Here is a 22,048-nt window from a genome sequence, read left to right on the forward strand (position 1 = left end):
CACTGACTGTCACTTCAGCTGCACAGGATTCTTGCTCCCTGGAGGTGAGCTACATTAGTGCTCTGCACCCAAGTGTCCAGGATGGGCTGGGACGTTGACCCAGACATCTAAATGGAAACATACATGGAGCCTGACTTTCAATTCATGGGCTGTTAGCCTAGTGGGCTTATCAGGGTAGGAAGTTTGGTTTGGTTCCCAACCCCCCAAAGAAATGCTGCAGCGAGTTGGCAGGCTCCTCAGGGCACTCGCTCAAGAGCTGCTCTTCAGCCCTGCGTTTCCCCTCCAGTGATTCCTGTAGATGAGAAATGACTGCACCGAATGGCGGCTGGGCTGGGCTCCCAGCACAGGGTGAGGTCGTGCTGCCCAGCCAGCCTGACTAGCCAAATGCTTCCTGGCCTCCCAAACCCAGAGCCCCTCTGCTGACTTCAACACGGGCTCCTTCCAGGCCTGGAGCCAGCAGCACCACTCTGCTGGAGCACGGCCCCGTTGGCACTTGAGGACTCTGCCAGGCGGGCTGTGAAGAGCTGTACTTCCCTCTAGTGATTGCCAGGCAGAAATGCCTCAGGAAATTATACCCAGGGCATAGGGCAAGCAGTGTTTCAGGGCAAGGACCTAGCTAATTACCCTTCTAATGCAACAGCAGGGCTGCAGCCTCATCCCATCTCTCCCCCACCCAGAGCTGGGACAGCACCCCCAGTAGCACACACAGGACAGCAGGGCAAAAAGCTGAAACCCAGTAGAGTCACTTCAGGGCCGGCTCTACTGTTTTTGCTGCCTCAAGCAGCGCGCCGAATTGCCGCCTCGGACGGCAGGGGACAGTCCGTGCGCCATTAGAGCAGCACATGCATTTCCGCCACGGTAGCAATTCAGCAGCAGCTTCTGTCTTCAGCCGGAAGACAGAAGCTGCGCTGCTGTGGACAGCTGAACATAGAAGCTGCTGCCAAATTGCCACCACCGTGGAAATGTGTGTGCCACCCTAACGGTGCACGGACTGCCCCCGTGGTCCATGGTGGCAATTTAGCACGCTGCTTGGGGGCAAAAACACAAGGACTGCTGCCCCTTGCAGATTGCCAGCCAAGCACCCCCCAGAAATGCCAGCTGTGGCCCTAGTCCCCACCAATAGAGTCCTCTAGGGCAGATGCTGGGTTTCCCCTCAGCAGCTGTGGCCAGGGCTTGGGGATTCCTTCCAGCCCAGCCTTGCCTGTTGGTCCACAGAGCTTCCCAGGGGGAACAAGGCTGCACCCCACATTTGTGGGTAGGGGAAGGGAAGGATAATGGCCTATTAGGCCCCAGCTCCTTCCTGTTCCTCCCACAGACAGCACTGCCCCTCGGCATGTGCCCAAAAGGTAGCTGTAATCCCACGCACCCTGGAAAGCAGAATCCCCTTCCAACTTGGGCTCCATTCAGCCTTTCCTTGACAAAGCTGCGTGTCTCATCCCTGCGGGAGCTGGGCCCTGGCATAGACTGGCCGCCTCACTCAGAACACTTTACCACTTGCCCCATCCTCTGCCCCAAACCCTCGTTCAGCCTCCATCGCAGTTTAGCAGAGATGGGGGGGTGCTTTCTGACAGCACCCACTATGCTGTGGCACGCGGGGCAGGGAGGGAGCATTGCCACTACCCTACTGCCCAAGGGCTAATTCCCAGGCTCTATCCCCAGACACTGTTGGAGAGGGACAGACCCTTTGCTCTGCTCTAGTGCAGATGGGGGCTACTCCCCTACCTGGCCCAGCAGCCCAGGCTGTGCACAGGGGCTGGCTTTAGATCCATGCCCCTGCGAGAGTTTTATGTCACCAATCACTCACTGCACAGGTGGTGTTTGTACAGATCTCTATTTATTATCCAGGCTACATGGTGAGCAGGGGCTGGGGAGGCAGCTCTGCCAGCCGAGCAGAAGTGGTTATTTCCACAGCCATATCCTCCAGAAATGCATAGGCAAGGGATGGGTTGGACGGCCAAGTGCGAGTGCTGCTGCCCACACCCCTGCCTCAGGGCAGGGGCTTTGGACCGAGCCCAGGCTAGGACCACCCCACTGCAGCAGCAGCACAAGGGCCATGAAGTGAGGGAGCAAGAAAGGAACTCACCCCTGGGGGAGGGAATCACACGCTCTTCCTGTTGAGACACCAGGGGGGTGGTACAGGGGGGAGAAAACCCTAAGCTTCTCTCTAGGGCAGACAGAGGGTATGCTGCCCCTTGCAAAACAGCAGGTGGAAGAAGAGTTAACATTCATCACAAACTTCTTGCACTCAGGAACCCTGGGGTGAAGAGGCTGCGGGCTCATCTACACAACCACTTTTGTTGATGTAACTTACGTCACTCAGGGGTGTGAAGAAAAAACAACCTACATCCCCGCACAATATAAGTTACACCAGCAGAAGTGCCGGTGTGCACTGCGCTATCTTGGCAAAAGAGCTTCTCCTGCTGCCACAGCTACCGCAGCTCGCGGGGGGTGGTTTTATGATGCTGACGGGAGAGCACTCTCCTGTCAGCATGGAGTGGCTACACAAGAGATCTTACAGCGGTGCTGCTGTAAGCTCTCTAGTGCAGACATGGGCTAAGGCTCAGAGCTGCCGAAGAGAGACACTCAAGGCCACACGAGTCAGTGACAGGTGGGGCTAGGGCCCAAGACTCCTGACCCACGAGGAGGTTTTATACTTTGGTCATGGCCATTTTTAGGAGGTGTTCAGGCAGTATGGTGATAAGTGTGTAAGTGCTTAGAACAGCTCAGCAGCCAGAAGTCCTGACTCCCTGCTCCTTCCTCCAACCCTAAATCAAACTCCACTCCCAGAGCCAGGAACAGGACCCAGAAGTCCCACTGCCTGGTTCTGAACCACTAGATCTTTCCCCTCCTCTCAAATGCCTCTGCTTGGTTTTAACCAGAGGCAAACCCCTCCCTGGCTGCATCTCAGCCCCTGAGCTCACTGCCCAGCCCCTAGCAAAGATGCAGGGTCGTGATTCCCAGTGCTGAGTCCTGGCAGGATTCACTCACAAAATCAAACTGGCACCAATGGCCAGCATGGGCCAGAGCAGTCCCCCAGGAAGTGACACAGGTCCCACCCACCTCCCCACCCCCCTGGGGGGCCAGGTCCTCTGCATCCTGCAGTCAAGTTCCATCCCTTACTGGCACCCTGCTACATGCAGCTAGAGTTGCTGGTCTGAAGACCATGTGCAATGACTTGACATGCAGCATACCCCCATGTGCCCTCCCCAACCTCCTCCTATTGCGGGGTACAAGCCATGTCCACAATTGGGAATGAGCTAGAGAGGCTTGGCCATTGGGACTGTTACAAGCTGGGTGAAACCTTTGTTGTGTGTTAAGTTAAAGCTTTTAACTGATGTGTGAATAAGTCCCTCATTTAAGTCCATCGTAAGAGACAGCTAAGGGGTCACACCTGAAACAAAACCTAATAGTCTGCCCAGAAACTAGCACCTGGTGGGCAGAAGGTACGACTGGGTATGGTCAGCAGGTGTGCGTGTGTGTGTATGGGGGAATAACACAAACTTGTGTGGCAGACTGAATGAGAGAGACGGGTGGAAGGAAAAGCACGGTGGCTGACCTTGGAAGAAACCTGGGGAGAGGTTTTTGGGTCTGGGGTGCAGGTGAAAAGACAAATCTTGGTGCTGTGAACCAAAGAAACTGGTTCCTGCTGTTCGATTCCCTCTGCCTTCACAGATACAGGACTTTGTACATTCTTTGCAAATAAACAAAACTGCATCAAAGAGAGATCGGCCTAGTGCCAATTTTTCCTTCCAGCTGGAACACCCACAGGGCCCCAAATTGACTAGCTGCTTGGGTCGAAAAGGGGCAACACGATGCTGGAGTGTGTCCTGCTGGGAGATGGGGTCAAGGCCATGGGCTCAGTGTGGGATGGGGAGGGATAGGGACAAAGAGGCAAGGAGCGGGGGTGATGATGGACATTTCATGTCTGTAAATCCGAGGGACAGGCACTGTGGGGCGTCCCAGCCCATCGGGGTGTTTCAGCCGGCACGGGTCCATCTCTGCTCCTAGCCACACATTGTCAGCAGCAACCACTGTGGGGAGAGGAAAGAGTGGATGGGCTGGTGGGGAAAGGGAGCCACAAACTGCTGCCCCACCCACAGAGGGGGATCCAAAGCCTGGGCTTCCACCTGGACTGAGCCACCAATAGGGGGACAGTGAATGAACTGGGGCTAGGGTTGGAGTGGCAGGGGCTATAGTAATGATCCTCCCCCAGCCCACTAGTTTGGTCCACAACTCAGTTGGAGTTAAAGCCTTGGCTGTTCTGTTTCAGGGGATCAGATGGGCACCAGGGCTGGGCACATCCCCAGATGCAGGGGATGGGGGTGGTGAGGAAACCAGGCCCCAGGCAGGATCTGTTCCTATTGGGGATTTCACTGAGCTAGGAATGCTGCCCAGCAGCCAGCGCAGCTGCAGAGAGCTGGCTGAGGGAGGATGTGGAGGGGAAGGGTCTGCCATCCCCCTCCTCACCATCTTTTGGGTTAGGACTTTCTTTCCCTCCCCTACCCCAGGAGTCCGGAGGGCTCCCCCTTCTCTAATTGAGATCCCCCTTACACCCCAGGATCCACGCAGCTTCCGCAGCTCCACTGGAGAGCTCCCTTTGCCCTCTGGCTGCTCAGGGCTTGCTCTCACCTCGGTCAGGTTCATCACTGCTGTGCCAGTGCCTTCGGCGTCCATGCTGCGGAAGAATCCTGCAGGGGGCAGAAGGAGTGAGAGCTGCTCAGGGGGCAGCTCGCACAAGCTTTTCCTTTTCCCTCTCAGCCATGAATCCTCCCCTGAATGCCCAGCCCTGGGTTAGCAGCTGGACAGCCACACCATGTGGGGTGGGAGCCACTGATTATGGGCAATTCCAGTATGTCACAGCTGCACCTCAATATGGACAGCCAGCCCACACTTGATACCAGCCCAGCTCTGCAAGCAGAGCAGGGTCAGACTGAATCAGGAATTGGATAGGAGATCCCCCTGGAAATCCAGGGTGCACTTTGTGACAAAGTGGGAATATTTTTATGAGCCCTGTTTATGCCTCAGTTTCCCCTTTATGCTGCATTGTAACCCAGTGGGTGGAAAAGCACTCTCAGAGCAGGCTAAGGGCAGGTCTACACTTAAAATGCTGCATAGGCACAGCTGTAGCACTTAAGTGAAGGGCATTAGTTCCCAGGTCAACGGAGCACCTGAGAAGACAATGGCATATCTACTCACCAGGACATTGACACCTAACAGCCAATCACCCAGAGGGAGGGAGGAAGTGTGTCGCCCCCCACAACAAAGAATTGGAGAGGTGGGAGGATAAGAGCTGGCTGCTGGAAGGAGTCAGAGCTCTAACCTGGACAGAGCTTGAACAAAGGGGTCCACTCCAGCTTGGCTGGGCTAACCAGAATGGACTACGCTTTAACCTTCAGCTCTCTAGGCTACCCCCAGGACTTCCTCTGCTGTGTCCAGTGGACTAATAAACCCGACTGTTTTGACCATGTGGTCTGTGTGTCCAAGTCTGTGGCAGGAGTGTCTCTCTGCTGGACTTGCTGAACAGAGATCACTGGGTGAAGCAGGAGGGCTGAAAACCCAGAGGTCCAGTCTAAGGAGGCAGTGAGGCCCCGTGGCTTCCCCGGGGAGGAAGAGTGAGATCCCTGGGGGGCCTGGCACACTGAAGGGGCTCCTCCTAGAGACTGTTCCAAAGTCGGTGGTGTAGCACCAATCCTGCGGATCTGTGACAAGTCAATCCTAACGCCCAGTAGCATCCTCAGTGGGGCTCTGCTGCTGTGGGTGATGTCAGTGACTCAGTACAGGGCACTCCCCTCTGACTCCATCAGCCCCACTAGGGGAAATGCTATCTTTCAGATAAACAACAAGGAGTCCGGTGGTGCCTTAAAGACTAATAGATTTATTTGGGCATAAGCTTTCGTGGGTAAAAACCCACTTCTTCAGATGCAAGAAGTGAGGTTATTTACCCACAAAAGCTTATGCCCAAATAAATCTGTTAGTCTTAAGGTGCCACCAGACTCCTTGTTGTTTTTGTGGATACAGACTAACATGGCTACCCCCTGATACTTTTATTTCAGGTGAAGTTTAAAATCAAGGTTTTCTTCCAGGCTCCAGTAGGAACAGGGGTGTTAACCCACGCCCAACCCAGGCAATGCCACTTGGCTTCCCTGATCTCCTGCCAGTTTTGGTTGCAGGCGAGATTTCCTCTGGACCTTCTGCCTGGAAGTTGCTGGGTGCTGCTGCGCCCTACAGATGGCACTTACTGAACATGGCCTCCAGCTTGACCAGGCAGCAGACGAAGTTATCAAAGTCCACGCCCAGGTCTGCATCTGCATAGCGTGCCACCACCACCTGGTGCAGCTTGTTATTCAGCTTGAAGCCTGGAGGACAGAGATGGGGGAAGCCGTTAGTCCCCAGGGGAGCATGGGATGGGCTACAGAAAGAGGTGGCCATACTCCTTGGGTTTCAGTGACAGCTGGGAGGTGGAAACAGAATTCAGCCCGTCCTGCAATAAGGGGCTGATGGGCTGAGGGACACTAGCCCTCTGCTTACAGCTCACTCCCTCAATCCATAGCTGGGACACGCAGCTTGCTCGGTCCCCTGGATTTTCCTCTGCCAAGAAGCCAGCCCCACAATGGAGTGGCCAGAGGTCAGGCCCGCCCTGCCTGGAGCCCAGACTCATCTAGTCTCGAAGCACTCAGACTAGCACTGCTGTGACCACAGGATTATGGACAGTACGGACAGTGCAGAGCAGTCAGCAGATCCCGGGCACTGGATGCAGGGAAGCCAGGACAGATTTCAGATGTGACCCTAATGCCATGGCTGGTGGACTCTGAGCTGATGGCACCAGGAGGGTATCAGGCTTGATCCAGCTGCCAGGGACTTTCATGCAGGGTCCAAGCTCAACATATTCCCCTATCCCAGCCCAGGGACCTTCCCCCATGCCCTCCTGATTTACCAGCTGATTCCAGAGCCATGCGCATCTCATAGGAGCTCATGGTGCCTGACGAGTCCAGGTCATGGTTGCGGAAGATTGTCTGCAATGACACAATGGGGGAGTGAAGACCAGGCTGGCGCTTCCTTCCCCGCACCCCATACCCCAGCACGGAGGAGTGTCTCTTGCTCCAGCGCTCCACAAGCCACCTCCTTACCAGCCAGCTCCGGATCTTGTTCCACAGGATCTGGAATTCCACAAGGCCAAGGCGGGCACTGCCGTCTTTCTGCGAAGTAGAGTCAAGGAGAAAGTGACCAGCCAAGGGTGTGTAACTCTGAGTGCAGGGAGGGGCAGGAAGAGGTTGGGAAGGGAAAAGTCCTGGCCACTTGTGTTCACTCAAGCTCCCAGGGTACTTGTAGCAAGAACAGGGCTTTTAGCCAGGCCAAATTCTAATTTGCTCAGTTCCATTTGGCCTCTCTCCCTCCCCTGTTGCATGAAATGGGCACAGGATCCCCTCACACTGCTGTGCTGAGCAGCAGTTAAACAGCTATTGTGCCCCACCCCAGAGGTGGCTGCATTTCTATGGCACTGTGTACACACAATTTGTGAAGGGCTCGGGGAGCAGAGTGGCTCTAAGAGCTGGACTGGTACGTGCTCCCATCCATCTCTGGGTGCAGTGGAAGGCGGGTTGTGGTGGTGGTTAATTCTTGCTCCCCAGTGATTGTGACTCCCTGGCACTGCCCTACTGGCTCTCAGTGTGAGCTGGGAGCACAGACCAGTGGCTGATTCCCCACTCCATCCCCAGCAGTCAGACAGAACAATGGGGGACGGGGATGCTGCTCCACTGAAGGAGATTGGGTGAGAAGCTGGTATACCCTCACTCAGTCCCACTTGGGGCCAGGGGTCTCCCTGCCCAGAGATGGAGCAGGTCACTGCTGGGCAGCAAAGGGTCCCAGGCCTGGTGCATGAGAGTGTACTAATAGAGGGAACTGAGCGGCGGGGCACTTCCTCTCACAAAGGGGGAGGCAGAAGAGAAACTAAAGGTGTGGCCAGGCTCTGGGCTGGAGCAGGCACAGCTCCCTGGGCAGCGGGCATGGAGAGGAAGTGAAAGCTTGTTCCAGAAAGCCAGCTGCTCCAGCCTGCACCATGGCCAGCGGGCCAGGTCAGAGGCACTGGAGCAAGGGCCCACGGTGCTGCTACAGCCAGAATCTAACCTCCCGGCAAGAAATGATCCTGGGCGAGGATACAGAGTAGACATCTGGGGAGCCATGCTGGGCTGGGCCTCTATTGAAACTACCTGGGTTGGGAGTCAGAGACTCAAACCAAACCCAACCCCCATCCCAGCTCGGGAAAAGGGGTCTCTGCCAGAAGGGTGGGTCCCCACGGGAGAGGCTCCCCCTCTCCCCAGCACACAGCAGGATACGTCCATTAGGTTGATCATGTTGCGGCAGGACTCCATGCTGAACCCGTCCGTCTTCAGGTCTTTGTCTGGGGATGGGGGAAGGAGACGCTGTTATTGGGAGAATGAGTCACAGAGTAGGGGAGCGAGCGAGCAAGAGTGGCAAGGATGGGGGAGAGACCGGGGGCAGCACTTACGTCTGGTGACGACTCTGTTCAGAATAGTCCTGAGCTCGAAGACACTGATTTCCATGTCCTGGCGAGAGGGCAAAGGATTAGCGACGCCTCATCCGCTCCACTCAGCTGGGCACCTCCCCCAGACTCACTCACAAGACACCAGGGTGGTGGGTCTCCTTGGTGCCAGGCGTGGTTCAGGCAGCACCTGGACCTCTTTCTGACCCCGTCAAATCACCCCCCAAGCAGGGATTTTCGCCCTCCCTGCAAGTGTTGCATGATGACCCATGTCTGCTCTCTGCTGTCGGTGAAGGAGACCTGCCGGTTAGCAGCACCTCACTTGCGGCCAGAACCCCCGACCCCAGCTCCACTGAGGCAGCAGGAGGTACGAAACAGGAACAGGAAAAGACTTAGGAGCACTGGTAAAGCAGGACTTCCCCACCCACAGCCTGCAGGGTCCCCATGGGGGAGGGGGCAGGGTCTTGCCCTCTAATGAAGTGGGGCATAAACGCTCAGGCCCAATACTTACAGAGCCTGGTCGTGCCTGACACCCAGTGGGGTGAAGGGGCTGAGCCATTGGGTCACGGGGCCCCCAGCTGGGTACAGAGCATCCCAGCCTTGCCGCAGTGAGGGTCGTCCCCCTTACAGCTCTGAGACTGATGTCCACGCCCCTGCCGCGGAGCCTGGGGGCTGTTCAGGGCAGGGAGCGTCTCAGCTGTGCGTGCTCAGTGCCCAGCACAACAGGGCCTGATCCTGACAGGGATACAGACAACGGCCCCTCCCCCATTTCTGATTCACAGAATGCTCCCAGCCTGCTGCTAGCACAAAGGGCCCCCAGGGAGGGGGAGGGGGCATTAACAGAGCCCAGAGTGGCAGCACCCACCTCTCCTGCAAGCTGCTGGAACATATTCCTGAAAGAGCTGTCCACGTCGTCCTCCGAGAGCTCTTCCTGGGGTGACACAAACCAGGGGCAGGAATCAAACAAGCTCTGGACTCTCCACTCCCACTAAAGCTGAGCTGCCATCACACCTAGGCTCCTACTGAAAAAAGCCAGCAAGGGGAGCTCTCTGCACCCCTCCTCCAGCTGCCCTTCAGCTCCCCACCAGTTCTCTACTGTCATCTGCCCTCCGCCCCTCAGCCCAGTCTGTCCTCTGGCAGAGGGGCCATTTCAAACCAGCATTGGGCACATGAATGCAGCCAGCCCCCAGCTGGAGCTCTTTTCCCCCATACCCCACTGTGCTGCACTGCACCCCCGCTGGCTTGGGTTTGGTGGCCTCTTACCTCATCCGGCAGATCCGCAGTGATCTCCTCATCTAGCTCCCTGGGGAAACAAGAGGGAGACCCAGTGAGTGAGGGGGCAGCAAGCCAGCTGGGAGAGGAGGGGGTCCTGATAGGCGTGGTGGGCTGTGGGGGCAGTGAGCATGGCGTACTCCCTAGTGCAGCTAGATCAGACAGGTCAGGAAGTTTGGGGAGAGAAACCCAAGCTCTGAGACCCCTGGGGAGAAAGGCCCCAGGAACATGACCTGGGGACCCTGTCCTACCCCTGATCTGGGGGGAACCAGACACCCCGGGGATACGAAGCACGGAGACACATGGCAACACAGACATGGAGTGATGGGCAGGAAAGGGTCAGGCCTCTTCCCTGCAGCTTTGTGGGGCTTCGATCCCAATGCTCAAACCTGGGGAGGGGACTGCCCTCCCCTACGTCAGTATGTTCTGGAGACGCCTCCCACTCAGCCAGATCTGCTCAGGGAACACCAGAGCCATACCAGGCCTGAGCTGGGCTATCATGTCCTCAGAGCCTGAACTGAGACCCAGCCGCTTATCTCACATGTAGACTCACTCTGTGTCCGACTGCTTCTCAGTGAAGACGCGCAGGACAAAGTCAGCCTCCTTGTGTGGCTCGAAGGTGGAGGGCACGATGAGGTACTCGCCCGGGGGCAGCCGGATCTTGTTGCTCACCTCTCGGAGGTTGATGAAGGTCTCTGAGCGTGCCCGGGACTGGTTCCGCAGGAAGAACTCCTTCTTCAGGTGCACGTTCTGGCAGCCCTTGGCCTGGAGACCAGACACACTCATGGGTAACAGCCCAGCCACGGGCAGGGAAGGAGCTGCCCAGGGCCCTGGACACGTTAGAATACCAACACTGCTGCAGATTCAGGGCTCTGGGGTGGAGGGCACCCATCAAACCTACCCACCCCGGACAGACCATCTCCAGGAAGTTGTTAGACTAGCCCAGCTAATCCAGTGTCTGGTCTCTCAACACTGACCAATGCTGCAGCTTCTGAAGGCAAGAAGATAGCCCCTGCCCCATGCACACACTGCAGTGAGCGATTACTCCAGGGCAGGGGTGGCCAACCAGAGCCTGAGAAGGAGCCAGAATTTGTTGCCAAAGAGCCACAGTAACATCAGCAGCCCCCCAGCAGCTCCCTCCACCTGCTCCCAGCATCTCCCACCCACCAGCAGCCCCACGGATCAGCGCCTTCCCCTCCCTCCCGATCAGCTGTTTTGTGGCATGCAGGAGGCTATGGGGGGCAGGGGAGGAGCGAAGGCATGGCAGGCTCGGGGAGGAGACAGGAGGGGGTGGAGTGGGGGCAGGGCCTGTGGCAGAGCCAGAGGTTGAACAGTAAGCAGCCCCTGGCACACTGGAAAGTTGGTGCCTGTAGCTCCAGCCCTGGAGTTGGTGCCTATACAAGGAGCCGCATATTAACTTCTGAAGAGCCGCATGTGGCTCTGGAGCCACAGGTTGGCCACCCTTGCTCCAGGGGGTGGGGATCTTCCTGCCCCCCAACCTGAGCACGCTGAGCCCATGACACTAGCCAGGCCAAGCATCAGCCAGCTCCTCCTGGCATTCCCTTGCCAAGCACACTTTGCATGCTTTCTACTGCCAGCTCAGGGAAGGCTTGGCCAGGGGTCGCCCTAGCAGGCTGATGAAACTGATGAAAGGCTGAGGCAGGAAATCCCCAGGGCTGATGGACCTCAGGAGTCCAGGCTCTGAATTAACCCCTTCCTGCCAGCCCTACCACTCCTCTTCTCACACACTCCAGCAGTGGGGATTGGCAGCTCAGGACGTACCTCCTCTGGGACCTGTGGAAGGGAGAAGAAAGAGATCAGGACCTGTGTGTGGGGAGCGGAGGCCCTGCCCACTGCCTCTTGAGCTCAGTGCTGTATGGGGGACGAGTGGGGAAAGTCACCCCACTAACAGGGCTTGTGGGATCCCTCTGGAGCTCAGCAGTGCCACCCCCGTATGGGTTAGGATGGGGGACTCCCCACCCCTAAGGGGTGCTGAGCAACACCCAGGGGCTACCTCGTAGACGGCAAAGCCGATGGTGTGCATGTCTCCCCCCATCTTCCGCTCCTTCCGCCGGTGCTTCTGCATCAAGGCCACCAGGAAGCTGCAGGCCACCTCATCGTCCTCGGGGTCGTCATCCTCCTCCAGGAGCTTGATCTTGAACTGGGGGTTAATCCAGAACGTGGCTGCAGGAAAGAGGAAGTGGAATAATGGATCAGGTGAGCAGGCCCCAGAGCCTCCTCCCCCATCGCACCCACTTCCCCATAGCGAATGCTATGCAAGGAGTAGGCTCCTGCATCCCGCCTGGTGTCTCTGATCACCAGACACTCCCTCTTCGTTGCAGGGCTCAGATGTGCTGGGCTACAGTTTGTTCCTCGCCCAGGGGCTCCCCTCTTCCGGAACAGGGACAGGCCCCACAACCCCCACCCCACGGCAGACCCGCTCATAGAGCATCACTGTGCTCCCTGATCTCTCACACATGAAAACTGGAGTCTTTGGGTATGTCTACACTGCAATGTAAGCCCAGGGTTAGTAGAACTTGAGTTCGTGAACCTAGGGCTTAAGTGTCTACACTCATTTGTAACCCCAGGTTAGGAGCTGTTGAACCCTAGGTCCCAACCTGGGTCTCCAGGGTCTACAATACATTAGGCAGGTTCAAGTCCAGCTATCCATATCCCGGACTTCCTAGTGCCCTCCCAAAGACGTGGCTGCTTTAGCCCTTTGTTCGTGGTGCAGTGTGGGAAAACCTGACTGCTCACCAAACCTGGCTGTCCAGAGGACAAAGGAAGTAGGCCCATGGAATACTTTTGGCGGATTCCCAGATCATGAGTCTGGTGGGGCTGCGTCTACACTGCAGAGCAACAGGACCTGAACCCTCGGTCCCAGATTGACTCAGGCTTGGATCCCCCACTCCTCTGGGGTCCTGGGACCCTGGGTTTGTGCGATGTGTGTGGGGAAGGAAAGGGGGTTAGGCCTGAGTCTGAATTCGAACCCTAGGCGTACACTGCAGTGTAGACATACCCTTAAGGAACAGGCTGGTGATGGGTGGTACCTGCGTGGTTCCTGCAGCCCCCTGCTGTGCTGCCTCTGCGCCAGGAACCTTCAAACAGAGTCGTGTGCCACTTGCTCACGCTGTCCTTGTCCAGGGCATCAGGGGTCAGATTACAGATCTCTAACCTGGAGAACTCCCTCATAAAGTCCTTGAAAGCCATCCTGAATATGGGGGAGGGGAGGCAGAGAAAAGACTGAGACTCCACACAGATTGGATCTCTCCGCCAGGGGGTTTCTTCAACGGTGCTGGGGAGGCTGGGGGGTGGTGTAGGGGAGGCAGAGGGGCTCTTGGTCTCCCATCCAGGGGGACCTCACCTTCCTGGCTCAAACCCCTTCCTGTGTCCCACTGCTCAGGAGTTCTCAGACAAGGGAGAGGTACAAGGGTCACACTCAGGGGGTCCCATCCAACCCACCCCCCACTCAGGGCCGGCCTTAGGATTTATGGTGCCCTAGGCGAGATTATTAAACTGGTGCCCCTGTGCCTGATCTGCTCTTAGCGACGCAAACATAAGCTTACAGTATTGGAAAACTTGCCACATTCACGTTATTAAAACCAGTTTAACTTAATTAAGCACACTGTAATGCTGATGGACTAGCACTAAAGAAGCAGCACTATAGAAAAAATTCTGATGACAGAATGATGCAAATTTTTTTTTAATTTATCAAAATTTTATTGGAAATTTATATGAAGAGGTATTGAAACAAAGATTTGTTTTTAATTAAAAGCAATCTTTCTGGCTTTTTTGGCTGCAAAATCAGTAATAATGTCATCGTATGACAAAGACAAAGTCGTGTCTTGTTTGACTGCAAGAATAGCAAGACCAGTTAAGCGTTCCTGACTCATTGTAGAGCGGAGATAGTTTTTAATGAGCTTTAGTTTTGAGAAACTCCATTCTCCTGATGCTACTGTTAAAGGAATTGTCAGTAGAATACGAGTGGCAATGTACACATTAGAATATATGTCAACAAGTTTGCGGGTATGAATAAACTGTACAATGTCCATCACCGATTTTGCATGTGGCAACATTGATGACAGTGTACTCAATTCTTCGTACAGTTCAAGTCCATTTAAATCAAAACTATCACCGTGCTTCAGGAGGCTCTCTAGGTTCTTGCACTTTGTCATTAGTTGCTCTTGTTTTCCTATTTCGTTGAATTTAGTTATGTCATACAAAAATCCAAACTGTTCATGGTGTACTTGCAAGGTATTAAACCTTTCATCAACAGCAGATACTGCTTTATCCATCACAACATTAAAAAATTCAACCTCAAATTTCTTTTCTGGATCGTCTATGGGCATGATCTGCTGTAAAGATTCTTCACAAAGAAGTGTTCCTGGCCTTTTAAACTCATATTAACTGTGTATTTACTTTATGAAAGTTGGAGAAAACACTGTGAAAACGTAAAACATTGGCTGCCCAACTTCTGGGCTGGCAAAAGTTATACTGACTCACAGGGAAAAAAAAAAAGCAGGAGAATCTTAGTACAACATATGGTCACTCTATACCAGGGGTCGGGTCGGCAACCTTTCAGAAGTGGTGTGCCAAGTTCACTGTAATTTAAGGTTTCTCCTGCCAGTAATACATTTTAATGTTTGTAGAAGGTTTCTCTCTATGTCTATATTATATAAATAAACTATTGTTATTATCTGAGGTCTTGACCACTGGTCCTGCTCAGGCCACTGCCAGCTGAGTAAATGAAACCCCAAACCGGCAGTGGGCTGGTGGCTGGAACCCTAGACAAGGATCCCAGGCCCCGCTCAGCCTGCTGCTGGTCTGGGGTTCTGACTACCAACTCCTGCCAGCCAGGATCCCAGCCGCCAACCCCCCCTCAGCCCGCTACCAGCCTGGGATTCTGCTCACCCAGGCGGGCAGGAGGCAGAGTGGGGCTGGCGGCTGAGCTCCTGACTGGCAAGGGGCCGGCAGCCAGAACCCTGGAGTAGCAGTAGGCTGAGTGCTGCTGGCACCCCAGACTGGCAGCAGACTGAGCCACCCAACCCCCCATCGGCCCTGCTCAGCCCGCCACCAGCCCACTCAGCTGCCAGCTGAGTGAATGGAACCCCAGGCTGACAGCAGATTGAGTGGTTCAGCTGGCATGCTCAGCCCACTGCAAGCCTGGGGTTCCTTGGGGGTCCCCAGGCCAGCAGCAGGTGCTGAGTGAGGCCGATGGCTGGTATCCCAGCTGGCAATAGGGCTGCAGCCAGAACCCCAGAGCAGTGATGGGCTGAGCCGCTCAGCCTGCTGCTGCATACCATCAAAAATCAGCTCACCTGCCACCTTTGACACGTGTGCCGTAGGTTGCCGACCCCTGCTTTATACACTAGTAAGGAGATGAGCATATTACAGTTGTTGGAGGGCTCTTATCAGGAGTAACAGGCTATAGGAAAGTCAGTCAACATTTTTTGTTTCTCTGATGAAAACTGGCCCACTCTCTGCCTCAAACCAAACCTGTCACTAATAATTGTCAACAACTTAATTTTCTGTTTTTGGCTCAGATATTGATTTTTTTTTTTTAAATATTGAAATTGGATTCAGGATTGTTAGCAAGAATTTTTGGCAAACAAAGTTGTTAAATGACAATCTAAATGGCAACACAGTACTGCTTTCATGCTTGGCTCACCCCCCAGCCCGCTGGTCCTACAGCTGCAGTAGAGGAGGAGATAGGTGGAAAACTGCAGGACCCCAAAATCCACCTCTTGGGGTGCAGAGTGGCAACAGCAGCAGCAAACCCTCAGGTCCAATCACACGCCAATGGGCACCACCACCAGCCTTATGGACCACGGTGAAGTTAGCACAGCATCTGATCTCAGGGACGGGGCACCCATGGAGCCACAGCAGATCCTGCCCTGTGCAGCTCCCCCCGGATGAGATGGATCGCTGGCAGCTGCCCGCCTGGGGGAGAGGCGCTCCCCAGCTAGGGTGGCCAGATCCAGATGTCCTGATTTTATAGGGCCAGTCCCGATATTTGGGGCTTTGTCTTATATAGGCACCAATTACCCCCACCTAGAGTGACCAGACAGAAAGTGTGTAAAATCAGGACAGGGATGGGTGGGGGTGGGGGGGTAAAAGGAGCCTATATAAGAAAAAGACCCCAAAATTGGGACTGTCCCTATAAAATAGGGATATCTGCTCACCCTACCCCAATCCCCTATCCTGATTTTTCACACATCTGGCTAACCCCAGCCAAGCCCTGTGTGACATTCCAATTCTGGCTGCCTGCCGAGGAAGTGAGTTACTTTCACTTTCATTCCTCAGCAAGCAGCCAGCCAGCCTCCCCTCCCCCTGCAGCACTTCACCCAACCTAGCCCTGATGGAGGGGAGGGAGGAGAGAGAGAGGGGTGCTCCTGGGGAGGAGGGAGAAAGGAGGGGGTGCTCTGTGGGGCAGGGGGGAGAAGAATGGATGTTATGGGAGACAACAAAGGATACTGGTTCCAGAGCCACAGAGCCTGCCTCACCTGACCTCAGCCGGGGGGAAAGAGTCACACTCATAGGTGAGCTCCTTTCCCAACCCTACCCCCTCCCCTTCCCAGAGACCCCGGCAGCCAATCCCATTCCTCAGACTGTGCTGCATTCGGCTCTCTCTAGGACCCAGCAGCCCTGCTTCTACACTGTCTGGGCTGCCTGCAGAGTGGTGCCCCCAGGCAGTGTGAGGCCCTACGCCCCTGCCTATTCTGCCTATGCCTAAGGACGGCCCTGCCCCCACTGCTGTCTGAGCCAACAATACTTGGGGCCAGCAAAGGCTATTCCCTCACATTCCTGTCCCAGTCTTATTTGCTATCGCCACCCCAACAAGTCTGAGTGCAGAGGGGACTCATCTGAGTTCACTGGCAGCAGCCTGGAATAAGTGTCCCTCCTGCTGACCCAAGCCCCACGCAGCCCAGCTGGGGCCTTCATATCATCAGCCTGGCTGTGTTCCACCCTGAAGATAGGTTCCCTTAGCAGAGCTGCGTGGAGTGAAGCCCTCAGCCAACCCCCCAGCTCTATTTCCATCTTTGGGGCAACAAACCCCACCGGACTCCCTGGCCCTAACTCTGGGCCAAGAAGCAGGCGCTCTCAATGGCGCGCTGGGGAAGGTGAGAGGCACAGCAGGACCACCATGGCAACAGCCTGCAACTGGGACAGAGGTGACAGGATGTGGCATGCAGATGTGCCACGACAGGTCCTGCTTGCATGCCTGGAGGGCTGGCCAGCTCCGTAGCGTCTGGCTGGACGGAAGGGCCGCAGAAGAGCAGAGTTATTAACTGGGGAGATGGAGACACTTTCCTAGGCTCCTGATTTGGTAGGAATTCAGTCAATTAGGACAAAGAATGTGATCCCCGAGGATCAGAATCTTATGGCCCCGCCCTACATCTGGAACAGGTGCAGGCTGCCCTGTCTCTCGGGTGCTGGAGAATGGCACCATCTGTCTCTGCTGATACTCACCAGAACTCACCATCCTCCATTTTCAGCTGCAGCTCCTCCCTCTGGGTGGGGTCCACGTTGTTCCACTCAGAGGACCTGGGATGGCAGGAGAGAGGCAGTGAGACAGGGGACACTAATACTGAACTGTGCCACTCTCCCTGACACGCCCCAGTGCCAGACACTTCAGAGCCCACCCTGGAGCTGCACCTTTATCTGCCGCCTGGGCATCACGCGCTGCGAGCTCTCTTTTAGCAGTGCCATGCAAACAGCACCCAGACCGCACACAACAAGACTTCCCTCCCAGCAGGACCACACAATGCTGGCATGGCACCCGTTTTTCACCCACCCGTCACACCAGGCTCCAGTCCACTCCACCTGACCCCAGGGGTTCCTGATGCGGATGAGCTGTTCCTGGCGACCCCGGTACTCCACCTGGCAAAATTTACAGATAAAGGTTAAACTGATGTCACAGGCTGAGCCATGTAATTTCTCTTGATCCCAGGCAGCCACTCACCTCAGTGAAGCCTGTGACAGAGTAGGCATGCCCCTTCACCAGCTTCTTGAAGGTCACTGCTTCCATATCAAAGGCACTTGTGATCTGAGGGGAGAGGACAAGGAATTGGTACATTTCCCCTGGCCCAGAGCCAGCACCTCTTCCTCTAGCTAAGGAGACACTGACGTGTGCTGCCTGCCCACAGAAAGCCCCCATCCCAAGCTGCTCCAGCCCCGGGGAGGGACCGGGCACTATCAACCAAAGGATCAGGGCTGGTGATGTGGGCCAATCTATTCAGCTCCCTCCGACAGCCAGCCACCTAGCCCCTGCTTGTGCCCCAAGTGCTTGCCCGGCAAACACCTGAACTCAGCGCTGTATAAAAGTCCAAACCAAAGCCCTGAGCACCCTCACTTGTCCGGCAATGCTGTCCATGGAGACTACAAGTCCCAGCATGCCTTGTTCCAGCAGCCCAGCCATTCACCTCAAGGTGGAGCGCACTGCATGGTGGGAGCTATAGTCTCCATATGAAAAGAGCAAGTTGCAGTCACTCTCCCTAAATGGGGCACTGGACTGGACAGAAATTGCTCCCCCCCACTGCAGCAGCTGCAACGAGGGCTCTGCTGGAGTGATAGCTGCAATAAAACACATTGGGAGGGGTTGAGGGGGCAGGGGGAGATGAATGGATACTGCCCACTTTGGGGCTGCCTGTACAAGAGGGATAGCGCAGTGATTTGAGCATTGGCTTGCTAAACGCAGGATTGTGAATTCAATCCTTGAGAGGGCCACTTAGGTATCTGGAGCAAAATCAGTACTTGGTCCTGCTAGTGAAGGCCAGAGGCGGACTTGATGACCTTTTGGGGTCCCTTCCAGTTCTATGAGATAGGTATATCTCCATATTTTATATTACACACACACACACACACACACACACACACACACACACACCCCCAGAGGTTGTGGGAGAAGGAAAGAATCCTTCTACTGCACAGTACATCCCCTGGGACCCTTCAGGCTGGCGGCTAATGCTGAAGCCCCCACCCCCTGGCTCCTCTCCTCAGAGGGTTGGATTGACCTGCCCCTGCAGCTGTTTGGGAGATTTTGGTTTTATGCCCCCCAACATGCTCCCTTGGAAAGGGCAGATCAATGGGTGCTGATTCAAAATTTCACCACAAGGGGGTACATGCTTGTTCCAAAACCCTCCAGTGGGACAGAGCGGCATGATCTCTCTGCACCCACAGGTCTTCCCCGCCAGCAAGGCTGGCCCCATAGAGATGCCTACAGGGACTGTGAACCAGCGCTGCTCCCCAGCCCCCACTGCTGGAGCTCAGCAGGGGGTCATGCTGTCCTCATGTGGGGGAGATTGGGGTGGCACACCCCTCAAGCTACAGCCAAACCTGCTGGGGTGACACCAGCTGGGGGTTACCCTCTCTATCAAAGGGCTTGTGACACAGCTAAGGAGGATTTTACACCTTCTCCCTTGGCAATTGGGCATGGAGGGAGATGCAGGGAGCAATCTGGCCTCAGAGCCTGAGGTGGAAGGAGGAGAAGGGGCCCCAACCTCCCCACAGCCCCTTAGGGAAGAGGGGCACCCCTTACATCAATGGAGCAGCCAAGCAGGGATCCTCTATCAAGCGCCTTGCTGATGATCCTGGATAGGTTGCGGGGTGGCCGCTTGAGGTCGTACATTTCCGACACGCCTCCAGTGAAGTCCTCAAAGCCCTCCGTGGTGCTGCCCCCTGACAAGGCCTCATAGGAGCCGTTCAGCCTGTACACCAGACAGAGCCAGCGGATGAGTGGGACGCCAGGGCAGACAGCACTGGGACTCACCAGCTGCTCCCCAAATCAGAGGAGCAAGCCCACTGGAGGAGACACCTCTAGGATGGGATCCCCAGAGATGTGCTCCCTGCTCAGCCCCTCGCCCTCTCTGATCCCACTGGCCCCAGGCCCAGCAGGGTGACACTCACTTGGCATAGGCCTTCTCCAGCAGGGCACTCCAGAACTCGGAGCACTCTGCCGAGTGCACAAACACCAGCTCCCCGTCTTTGGTTGGTAACCGGTCATCAATCACCACGTCCACCCACTCGCCGAACTGCCAGATCTGGGAAGGGAGGAGAGCCTGGGGTGAGTGGGGCAAGACCAGGCTCCCCTGGACAGGGACAGCTGCAGAGCTTGGGGCAGAGAGGGGCCATGACAGAGCCCAGGAGTTACTCAGTGTAGACGGTCTTAGGCCAGGGCCATGGGGGAGGCCTGGATTCCACTCCGAGGCCTGGGCCCTCAGCGAGCTGGACCTATCTCGAGGGGCTCTGCAGCACCTGCGATGGAGTGGGGAGTTGCCCTGCCCTGGGCCTTACCTGGAAGTGGAAGATTCCAGCATAGTCCTCCTGGAAGCTCTGTCCATGGGGCACCACGCGGTGCAGGAGATCCTCGTTGAGGGTGAGGGAGCCAATGGCAGCCAACAGCCAGCAGTCACCTGGAGAGCAGGGAGCTGGGATCAGGCGCCAGACCTGCACCCAGCCTCTCCCTCCCTACAGCTTCCCTGCTGAGTCACTGGGATCAGAGATTGTGTCCCTCCCTACTCTACCGCACCCCCCTCCCTCTCAGTGCAGCGCCACATGGGATCCTTCAGCCTGCTGCCCATTATGATACAAGAGCCAGTAGCATCCCTGGGACCCACAGAACCCAGGCACTGAAGGAGTTAACAGGGGTGGGTTGGGGGAGTCCCAGCAACTTCCTCCCAGGGATGCTGGGCAGGGAGACCCAGGATGCTGCACCCCCACAACACCCCTAGTTAGCCCTGCGGAAGCAGAAGGATGTGCCCCCCCCAGCACCCTCCATCCTCCCACGTGCTCTGCAGGAAGGACCCAGGGCCCGGTGAGGTGGCACTGACTGAGAGGGATGGAAACACAGACCCACCCAGACCCCAGGCTTTGGGCACTGTGCCCAGGGGTTCACACTCCTCCCCAGAGCATCCGGCAATAATGGGGGAGGGCAGGAACTGCTGGGAGGCCAGCCAGATTGTGCCTCACCCCCAGGTGCTCCTGTCAGTCAGAAGGGAACAAGCCAGGCTGCCCTGCTGCGGGCAGGAACCATGCAGTGAGTGACAAGTGGCTGAAGGCGGAGACGCCTGGGCGCTAAGGGAGACAGTTAGGATTACCACCTCTGAAATGCCAAAACACTGGGATCCCCTCCCCCACAAGGCAAGCCCAACCCCCAACCACAAGGCAATTCTGCAACCCCCGGACCCTCAACAGCCCCTTATAGTATCTAGAGAGAGAACACATCTAGATAAGATTGATAACGTCACTGATAACAAAGGCATTTGTTTTATCAGCACATTTTGCCAGTCAGTCAGTCTCATTTAGCCAGTTGTCATTGAATGTGCAGTTTCTGATACAAGCTTTTTCTCCCCGGGGTGTAGTAGGACCACTCACACCATCGCCCTGATCTTCCATTATTTAACGAGCCTCGCATGTCTCCTCACTCTCCCGTGACTCAAACCCTCTCTCTCACACACACGCGCGCAGTGTATGTGTGTGGTGGTGGGCAGACAGCTGCTGTATTTTCAACTGTTTTCATCTGTTATTGCTTGAACTGCAGAAGTGGGAACACTGTAGCATCTTTAGCTGGACACAGACACTTTTAACAGTAGATAGCCCAGTGGGTTGGAAGAATAATGCAAAACTTTAGATCCATGTAAATAAAAACAAAAACCGAAAACCTGGCAGGTTAAATTATTTTTCTGGTAACTGGCAAATCCAGCAGGGAAATGGCACAGGCTGGCAGGGGTCAGGGAGCAGCAGAGAGTGGGCACAGGCTGGCAGGGGTTGGGGAGCAGCAGAGAGTGAGCACAGGCTGGAAGGGGTGGGGATGCAGAGAAAGTGCCCAGGAGGCAGAACAGGGAAGCTCCCAGCAGAAGAACCAGGCCTTGACTCAGGGGCCCCTGGACTGGATTTGGGGTGTGTGTGTGCGCGCCCTGGACTACACTTGGGGGCAGGGCCTGGTTTTGATATCTCCTTGGGGATACTAAATATAGTCACGGCACCAACTCACACACCATCACCACAGCAACCCTCAAGCCACAGGCTGCCCTCCCCTTGTGACTCAGCTCCCTAGGAACTTCCTGCCTGGGCATGGCCAGGCCCAGAACACCCGCTTCATTCACGCCTGTCCTGGAGGTACAGTGATGTCATGGGGACACCAGAGAGTGGCCCAGCCTCAACCCCGCTGTGCCAGTGCCCCCCAATCCTGGCCACCAACTCCCCCTGCTCTTCCAGTTTGGGGCCCCACCCTCAGCTCCACCAATGCCCCTCATTCCTGACCCACAGCTCTCCCCA

At 55.9% G+C, this 22,048-nt stretch overlaps 1 protein-coding gene across 1 annotated transcript in view; it reads right to left on the reverse strand.

The window, feature by feature from the left end:
• Window positions 1-1,812: 1,812 nt before the first annotated feature.
• CAPN11 (calpain 11) overlaps window positions 1,813-22,048 on the reverse strand; it is a 33,917-nt gene continuing 13,681 nt past the window's right edge. The window contains exons 4-22 of the mRNA XM_050950063.1: window positions 20,066-20,184; window positions 19,679-19,812; window positions 19,311-19,479; window positions 17,736-17,819; window positions 17,568-17,653; window positions 17,243-17,317; window positions 12,823-12,983; window positions 11,787-11,956; window positions 11,555-11,566; window positions 10,326-10,537; window positions 9,764-9,803; window positions 9,366-9,431; window positions 8,507-8,564; window positions 8,334-8,398; window positions 7,128-7,196; window positions 6,935-7,013; window positions 6,240-6,356; window positions 4,630-4,688; window positions 1,813-4,031 (exon numbers count right to left, since the gene is read on the reverse strand). Coding sequence (XP_050806020.1) covers window positions 4,005-4,031; window positions 4,630-4,688; window positions 6,240-6,356; window positions 6,935-7,013; window positions 7,128-7,196; window positions 8,334-8,398; window positions 8,507-8,564; window positions 9,366-9,431; window positions 9,764-9,803; window positions 10,326-10,537; window positions 11,555-11,566; window positions 11,787-11,956; window positions 12,823-12,983; window positions 17,243-17,317; window positions 17,568-17,653; window positions 17,736-17,819; window positions 19,311-19,479; window positions 19,679-19,812; window positions 20,066-20,184 — 1,802 coding nt within the window. The 3' untranslated portion in view covers window positions 1,813-4,004. The remainder of the gene's footprint in view (window positions 4,032-4,629; window positions 4,689-6,239; window positions 6,357-6,934; window positions 7,014-7,127; window positions 7,197-8,333; window positions 8,399-8,506; window positions 8,565-9,365; window positions 9,432-9,763; window positions 9,804-10,325; window positions 10,538-11,554; window positions 11,567-11,786; window positions 11,957-12,822; window positions 12,984-17,242; window positions 17,318-17,567; window positions 17,654-17,735; window positions 17,820-19,310; window positions 19,480-19,678; window positions 19,813-20,065; window positions 20,185-22,048) is intronic.

This window comes from Gopherus flavomarginatus, chromosome 4 (assembly GCF_025201925.1).
Source record: "Gopherus flavomarginatus isolate rGopFla2 chromosome 4, rGopFla2.mat.asm, whole genome shotgun sequence".
Classification (NCBI taxonomy): domain Eukaryota; kingdom Metazoa; phylum Chordata; order Testudines; family Testudinidae; genus Gopherus; species Gopherus flavomarginatus.